Source organism: Piliocolobus tephrosceles, unplaced genomic scaffold, assembly GCF_002776525.5.
Source record: "Piliocolobus tephrosceles isolate RC106 unplaced genomic scaffold, ASM277652v3 unscaffolded_43457, whole genome shotgun sequence".
Taxonomy (NCBI): domain Eukaryota; kingdom Metazoa; phylum Chordata; class Mammalia; order Primates; family Cercopithecidae; genus Piliocolobus; species Piliocolobus tephrosceles.
The window spans coordinates 1-8,059 of record NW_022328151.1 but is presented as its reverse complement, the minus strand read 5'-3'; the positions used below and the strand labels follow the sequence as shown (position 1 = coordinate 8,059).

Here is an 8,059-nt window from a genome sequence, read left to right as displayed (position 1 = left end):
TGCCCCCAGGGCAGACATGGGGACTCCTGGGCGGCTTCCAGGACCCCCACGGCGGCACTCCAGGCTCCAGAGCACACGTAGAGATCCCTGGTCGGTGTCCGGGACCCCCAGGGCTGGACTCGAGGCCCCAAGGCAGACGTGGGGACCCCGGGGCGGCGTTCTGGATGCCCGGGGATTGAAGTCAAGCCCCCGAGGCGGCGTTCCGCACCCTCGCAATGAGACTTGGACTCTACCCAACGCGGAACGGGGTAGGACGGGAGCGAGAACGAGGTGGGTGAGGGCAACGCCGCCGGGGCTCGGGGTCTTGGCGGCTACACGGCCGGCGGCTGCATCAGGGCCCGGGTCCGCCAGGAGCTGCCCACGCCTAATGAGAAGCGGCCCGGCCCCGCCTCCCCTGCCCGCGGCGCGTGCCAATCACCAGCACATGACGCGGGTCGACCAATGAGGAGCCCGCCCGTGCTGCGGAGCCCACCCCGACTGTGCGCCAACCACAGCACGTGACGCGGGATGACCAATGAGGAACATGCCCTGTACCGGGGGGTGGCGCTGGGGAGCCCGCCCCGGCCGCACGCCAATCACCAGCACGTGACACAGGATGACCAATGAGGAGCACGCCTTGTGCTGGGGCGTGGCCCTGAGGAGCCCGCCCCGGCCGCACGCCAATCACCAGCACGTGACGAGGGACGACCAATGAGGAGCACGCCCTCTGCCGAGGAGAGGCGCTGGTGAGCCCGCCCCAGCCGCACGCCAATCACGAGCACGTGACGAGGATCGGCCTGTGGGCAGCCCCGCCCCACTGCTCAGCCGCCCGACGCGCCATGTGGGCCCTGCGGGCCGCCGTACGCCCGGGACTGCGGCTCTCCCGCGTGGGCCGCGGCCTCCCGGCTCCGAGGGCAGCAGCGCCGTCCTGTCCTGTGCGCGCGCTCGCCGCTGCCGGCCGCAGGGGCCCCGGGAATCTGGAGGGGTTATGGGGCGGAGGGCGGGGTCTGCGGGCGGACGGCGGTCGAAGCCGCGCGGAAGACGACAAGGAGGAGCCGGAAGATGCCGACGAGAACGCGGAGGAGGAGCTGCTGCAGGGAGAGCCTCTGCTGCCGGCGGGGACCCAGCGCGTGTGTCTGGTTCACCCTGACGTCAAGTGGGGCCCGGGGAAGCCGCAGATGACGCGAGGTGACCGCGACGGGGCTTCCAAGAGAAAAACGGGAGCTGCAGATCTGGGGGCGGGGCTCTGAGGGGAGGGTCTCATAGGTGGCGATTCAGGGGCGGGGCTCTGGGGAGGCTGTCATAGGTGGAGGTGCATGGGCGGGGCTTCAGGGGGAGGGGCCTGTGGGGAGGAGCACGTGGGGTGGGAAGGAGCTTGTGGGGTGGGGTCGAGCCCGTTGGATGGAGCCCATGGGTGGCGTGGGGTGGGGTGGTTCTCGCTGATAGGACCCCCGTTTCTCTTGCCCCGGGTTAGAGGTAGGCACGGTGTGTTTGGAGTCAGGGGAGGGAAGGTGTCCAGGGGACCAATCCGTGTCCAGTCCCCCCCCACCTCCCCAGGAGGAAATGCAAATGAGTAAGTCGCTGCGTGTGCCAGAGTCTCAAAAACGTTGATTTTTTTTCCCTTGGAAGTCCCTGTAGTCGATGAATGGTTTTCCTTTACGGGAGTTTTCCAAAATGGTCAATCCTTGGAACAGCGGAAGCCCCAAAGTGCTCAGAACAGCGCGCAGACCTCTTGCCTCTCTCCTCCCAAAACCTGCCCGTGGTGCCTCAGTAATCCCTGAGCACCCCCAGCTCCCCGGTTCCCTGCTGCGCCCTCCAGGAGCCCAAATTCCACGTAAGGCAGGGTCGCCCTCATGTCCCGCTGTGGCTCCGGCGTCCTTCCCCCGTCAGATTCCTACTTAGAGGACCTACGGGGCACGGAGTCATATCTGGGGACAAACGCCGGCTGGGGGTGCGTTCTCAGGGGCCATTGTCTCAAGGACAGGAGGAGGCCTCCCTGGGCGGGTGTGGATGGGGGCCCCGGGCCTACCCCGAAGGGAAGCATCTCTCAGGGTGGTCTTTGTGTCCCCGCAGCCGAGTGGCAGGTGGCGGAGGCCACAGCACTGGTGCACACGCTGGACGGCTGGTCTGTGGTGCAGACAATGGTCGTATCCACCAAATCACCGGACAGGAAGCTCGTCTTCGGCAAAGGAAACTTCCAACATCTGACAGGTGGGTCCGTGCAGACCTGCTCCTTTCCCAAACCTCCTTTCCTGTCCGCTGCTGCCGAGAACATTCGACCCAGACAGACTGAAGGTCGGGGGTCTCGCTGGGCCAGAGGGGAAACGGCCGCTTGGGGTGCCCAGGTGAGCTGGGAGCACACACCAGTAGGAGTCGGAGGACGCTGAGGCTGCACCTGTGTCGAGACTCACACCCGGCCCTGGAGAGATTTAAACTGGTCAAGGTTAGGTCGGGGCAGTTTTTAGAGTCCAACAAACAGGGTGGGCAGTGGATTGGCTGTAACCCCACCTGCCCCTGCAGCCTCCAGCCAAATCCTCCTTCTGGGTGGCCCCCGTGCAGTCTCTGAGGCTGGGGTCCTGCACAGGATCCTTGCGCTTCCCAGGTTTTTGACCATCTGGCTTACAATGCAGAGTGGGGAAGACGCTACTTACTTGCCGAGGTGGGGGGTCGGCTTCCCTGGGTCTCTTGCCAAGATGGAGGTCCGCTTCCGTGCCTGACTCAGATGCATGTCATCCCGGCCGGGATGTGTTCACACGTCTCTGTGTGTGTCGCACCAGAATGTGTTCACCATCCGTGTGTCTGTCCACACTGGGATGTGTCCACTGTGCATGTATCTGTGTGTGTCCCTGTTGGGATGTGTCACACTGTGTGTGTGTGTCTATGTCTATGTGTTCCACCGGCTGTGTCCACCGTGCATGTGTGTGTCTGTGTGTCCTTGTCAGAACGTGCTCACCGTGTGTGTGTGTCCGTCAGAATGTGTTTACTGCGTGTGTCTCTGTGTACGTGTCTGTGTGTGTCCGTCTCTGTTGGGATGTGTTTACTGTGTGTGTGTCTGTCTCTGCATGTGTGTCTGTGTCTGTCCCTGTTGGGATGTGTTTACTGTGTGTGTGTGTCCTGGCCGGGATGTGTTTACTGTGTGTGTCTGTGTGTGTGTCTGTGTGTGTCAGTGTCTGTCCTGGTTGGGATGTGTTTACTGTGTGTGTCTTTGTGTGTGTGTCTCTGTGTGTGTGTCTCTGCATGTGTGTCTGTGTCTGTCCCTGTTGGGATGTGTTTACTGTGTGTGTGTGTGTCTGTGTTTATCTGTGTGTCTGTGCATGTCTGTGTCTGTCCCTGTTGGGATGTGTTTACCGTGTGTGTGTCTGTGTGTGTCTCTGTGTGTGTGTTTATCTGTGTGTCTGTGCATGTCAGTGTCTGTCCCTGTTGGGATGTGTTGACTGTGTGTGGATGTGTGTGTGTCCTGGCCGGGATGTCTTTACTGTGTGCGTGTGTCCCTGCCGGGATGTCTTCACCGTCTGCATGTGTATGTGTGTAAGGCACACACCCCTAGAGACACACCCTCTCCCACACCGACTTCCTGGATCCTGGGTCTCGTGCTCAGGAAGTCGGGGACGCCTGTGACTTGGGCACTCCAAAGGGCATCGTGGGCTCGTCCCGCAGTCTAGGGACCTGGACGGCCAGCCTCTGACGGGACCCCCCCTTTCTGGTAGAAAAGATCCGAGGGTCTCCAGACATCACGTGCGTCTTCCTGAACGTGGAGAGGATGGCAGCCCCGACCAAGGTACCACAGAACGTGGCTTGCTATGTTTGTCCCCGTATTCCCCGTGATGAAAGAGTGGACGCCACAGTGTCCCGCCAGGCGGGGGACAGATGGGGACACGGTGGGGTTAAGGCATGACAGCCGTCCTCCTTCCTCTCAGGTTGGCCACCAGCGCCTGGCCTTCCCCTGTGGCTTCTCAGTTGCTCTATCCTTTTGTAGAAAGAACTGGAAGCTGCCTGGGGCGTGGAGGTGTTTGACCGCTTCACAGTCGTCCTGCACATTTTCCGGTGCAACGCCCGCACGAAGGAGGCCCGGCTTCAGGTGGCCCTGGCGGAGATCCCGCTGCACAGGTATCGTGATGGGGTACCCGGGCCCCTCCGTTCTGTACTCACCTGTAGGTCGTTCTGGGGGTACGTGAGGAAGAAACGCATCGTGGGGGACTGGGCGCGGCGGCTCACGCCTGTCATCCCAGCACTTTGGGAGGCCGAGGCGGGCGGATCACGAGGTCAGGAGATCAAGACCATCCTGGCTAACACGGTGAAACCCCGTCTCTATTAAAAATACAAAAAATGAGCCAGGCGTGGCAGCGGGCACCTGTCGTCCCAGCTACTTGGGAGGCTGAGGCAGGAGAATGGCGGGAACCCGGGAGGCGGAGCTTGCAGTGAGCCGAGATCATGCCCCTGCACTCCAGCCTGGGCGACAGAGCGAGACTCCGTCTCAAAAAAAAGAAAAGTGCCGTGGGGTCACTGTCTTCAAGGCCTGATGGGCTCGTTTTCCCCGACCGCCCACCCCCAGCTCCCCGCGAGGTAGGTCCCCTCGGCCTGGGACACAAGTTACTCACAGTGTCTGAGCTACACGCAGAGTGGGGGCCCCAGCGCCAGCTCCTCCCTTCTGCCCAGAGACCCCAGCTCAGTGCCCCCTTCACCTTGGCCTCGACCTCCGCTGGGAGGGAGACAGCGTCTGCAGAGAGCGAGGCACTCCTGTTCCCATGCCAGGTCGAACCTGAAACGGGACGTCGCCCACCTGCACCGGGGAGCCGGCTCGCGCTACATCATGGGGTCAGGTAACTCGGGCCGCGTCCCACGGTGTCCTGGGAATGCGGTCGTCCGCGGCAGCCACCCTCAGCCCTGGAAGATGCCGACAGGGTGGGGGCCAGCTGGGGGCTCGTCTCCTGGTAGCATTTGAGGAGATAGGAGATGACAGTGGTTCTTTGAGGTTTTTGCCCAAACAGGGAGTCACAAACCGGGGATTTAAACAGCAGAAATCTACGCTCTCCCATCCTGGAGACCAAAAGTCTGAGATCTAAGGTGAGGACAGGGCTGCACTCCCTCCAGAGGCTCCTTCCACCTCTCCCAGCTCCTGGGGGCTCCCGGCGTCTCTGGGCTTGTGGCCACATCACTCCAGTCTCTGCCTCCATCTAAATGTGGCCTCCTCCTCTGTGTCTGTATTTCCTCTTCTATCTCTTACAAGGACACTTGTGATTGCATTTATGGCCCATCCTAATCCAGGATCATCTCATTTCTAGATCCTTCACTTAGGACCAACACCCTATTTCCGAATAAGGTCCCATTCACCGGTTCTGGGAATTAGGTGTGGACAGAGCTTTTAGGAGAACCACGGTTCCATCCACTACAATTGTATCCAGTTCCCTCTGGAGGCTCTAGGGGAGGATCCTTCCTGCCTCTCCCAGCTGCTGGGGGCTCCCGGCGTCCCTGGGCTTGTGGCCGCATCACTCGTCTCTGCCTCTATCTCCCTGTGGCCTCCTCCTCTGTGTCTGTGTCTCCTCTTCTGTCTCTTAGAAGGACACCTGTCATTGCATTTATGACCTGCCATAATCCAGGATCATCTAATCTCTGGATCCTTCTCTTAGGACCAACACCCTATTTCCAAATAAGGTCCCATTCACCAGTTCTGGCAATTAGGATGTGGACAGAGCTTTTGGGAGAACCACAGTTCCATCCACTACAATTGTATCCAGTTCCCTCTGGAGGCTCTAGGGGAGGCTCCCTTCTGCCTCTTCCAGCTGATGGGGGCTCCCGGCGTCTCTGGGCTTGTGGCCGCATCACTACAGTCTCTGCCTCCATCTCCACGTGGCCTCATCCTCTGTGTCTGCGTCTCCTCTTCTGTCTCTGAGGACACCTGTCATTGCATTTATGGCCCACCCTAATCCAGGATCATCTCATTTCTAGATCCTTCACTTAGGACCAACACCCTATTTCCAAATAAGGTCCCATTCACTGGTTCTGGGAATTAGGATGTGGACAGAGCTTTTAGGAGAACCACAGTTCGATCCACTACAATTGTATTCACTTCCCTTTGGAGGCTCTAGGGGAGGCTCCCTCCTGCCTCTCCCAGCTCCTGGGGGCTCCCGGCGTCCCTGGGCTTGTGGCCGCATCACTCCAGTCTCTGCCTCTTAGAAGGACACAGGTCTTTGCCTTAGGGCCCACCCTAACCTAGGACGGTATCTTGAGATCCCACAAAGAGCATATTTCCAAATCAGGTCCCATTCCCAGGTTCTGGGACTTCGGATGTGGAAGGGGCGTCCCTGAGCCCCGCTCCCAGTGACGTCCCGGGCCGGGCCCCGGTCGGAGGCCTCTGTAGCGCTCAGGCCTTTCCTTTCTCCCCGAGTATGGGAAGCCCTCGTCGACCTCACAGGGTGGATGCCCAGAGGCGAGATCCCGTCCGCCGAGCACAAGCCTTTCTCATGGAACGGGGCTGCGTCAGGGCCGCTGCTGGGGAAGGCAGCCGGGCCCCCAGATGCCGGAGCAGGAGCAGGCCCCGGGCCCTCACAGACCCTCGGTGGCACCCCCTGCTCTTGCGTGGCTCACCGCCTCCCCGTCTTGGCTGCTTTTAGGAGAGTCCTTCATGCAGGTGCAGCAGCGTCTCCTGAGAGAGAAGGAGGCCAAGATCCAGAAGGCCCTGGACAGGCTTCGTAAGAAGAGGCACCTCCTCCGGCAGCAGCGGACGAGGCGGGAGTTCCCCGTGGTCTCCGTGGTGGGGTACACCAACTGCGGTGAGCCCCGCAGGGAGGACTGGCCCAGGGAAGGGGTTCCCCTAGTGTCCGTGTGGGGTGCACCAGCTGCGGCGAGAACTTACCCGGGAGAGGGGCTCCCCGTGGTCTCTCTGGTGGGGTACAGCAGGGCCATGGTGAGGACGCCGTCTACCCCGTCCTCCTATCCAGAGCATTACCACCCCGTCCACATCACAAGCTTCCCTCCGTCTACACCGTCCTCCTGTCTATACAGTCACCACTACCCCGTCTATACCACCACCCCGTCTACAGTCTACCTGTTCTACACCACAGCGTCCCCTCGTCTACACCGTCCTCCTGTCTACACCATCACCTCCCGTGTCTACACCATCCTCCTGTCTACACCATCACCGCTGCCCCGTCTATACCACCACCCCGTCTACACAGTCCACCCATCTACACCACAGCGTTCCCTTCATCTACACCGTCCTCCTGTCTACACCATCACCTCCCCTCTCTTTACACTGTCCTCCTGTCTGCACCATCACCCCTGCCCCATCTATACCACCGTCCCTTCTACACAATCCACCCGTCTACACCACAGCATTCCCTTCGTCTACACCATCCTCCCATTAACACCATCACCACTGCCCCGTCTATACCACCACCCCATGTACACAGTCCACCTGTCTACACCATCACCTCCCTTCCGTCTACACCGTCCTCCCAGCCACAGCAGCACCACCACCCCCTCTCTACCATCCCACCATCTACGCCATTGCCAGATCTACACAGACGATCCCACTCCCATCCACACCTTCTCACACACACCGTCTACAGCACCAGCTCCCCTGTGTCCACACAGCGGCCCTGCTGCATCGGCCTGAGAGCAGTGACGGTGGCTTCGTCCCGCGCGTCGTGTCCAGCCCGGGGGTGCCCGAGGGGCTCGGGGACTGTGTAGCCCGGGGTGCGGCCACCCAGGAGGGTGCCGTGGTCTGCATTCGGAGGGCCTGGGTGCCGCGCCAGGGGTTGGGACACGAGGGTCTCTGTGGCTCCCTGACCTCCACGCCCTCCTAGGAAAGACCACGCTGATCAAGGCGCTGACGGGCGACGCCGCCATCCAGCCGCGGGACCAGCTGTTTGCCACGCTGGACGTCACGGCCCACGCGGGCGCGCTGCCCTCACGCATGACCGTCCTGTACGTGGACACCATCGGCTTCCTCTCCCAGCTGCCGCACGGCCTCATCGAGTCCTTCTCTGCCACCCTGGAAGATGTGGCCCACTCGGTGAGTGTGGGAACGCCATGGGCCGGGCGCTCGGACACCCACACAGCTACAGGCCGGGCACTCAGA

At 61.3% G+C, this 8,059-nt stretch overlaps 1 protein-coding gene across 1 annotated transcript; it reads left to right on the top strand.

The window, feature by feature from the left end:
* Positions 1-757: 757 nt before the first annotated feature.
* On the top strand, positions 758-7,999 carry LOC113224056 (putative GTP-binding protein 6; the record flags this gene model as incomplete). The annotated part of the gene is made up of 7 exons (XM_026453338.2): positions 758-1,167; positions 2,053-2,190; positions 3,687-3,757; positions 3,956-4,086; positions 4,732-4,799; positions 6,591-6,749; positions 7,785-7,999. Coding segments are annotated over exons 1-7 (1,131 nt in total), but the record flags the coding sequence as incomplete, so codon positions are not given.
* Between the last annotated feature and the right edge of the window lie 60 nt (positions 8,000-8,059).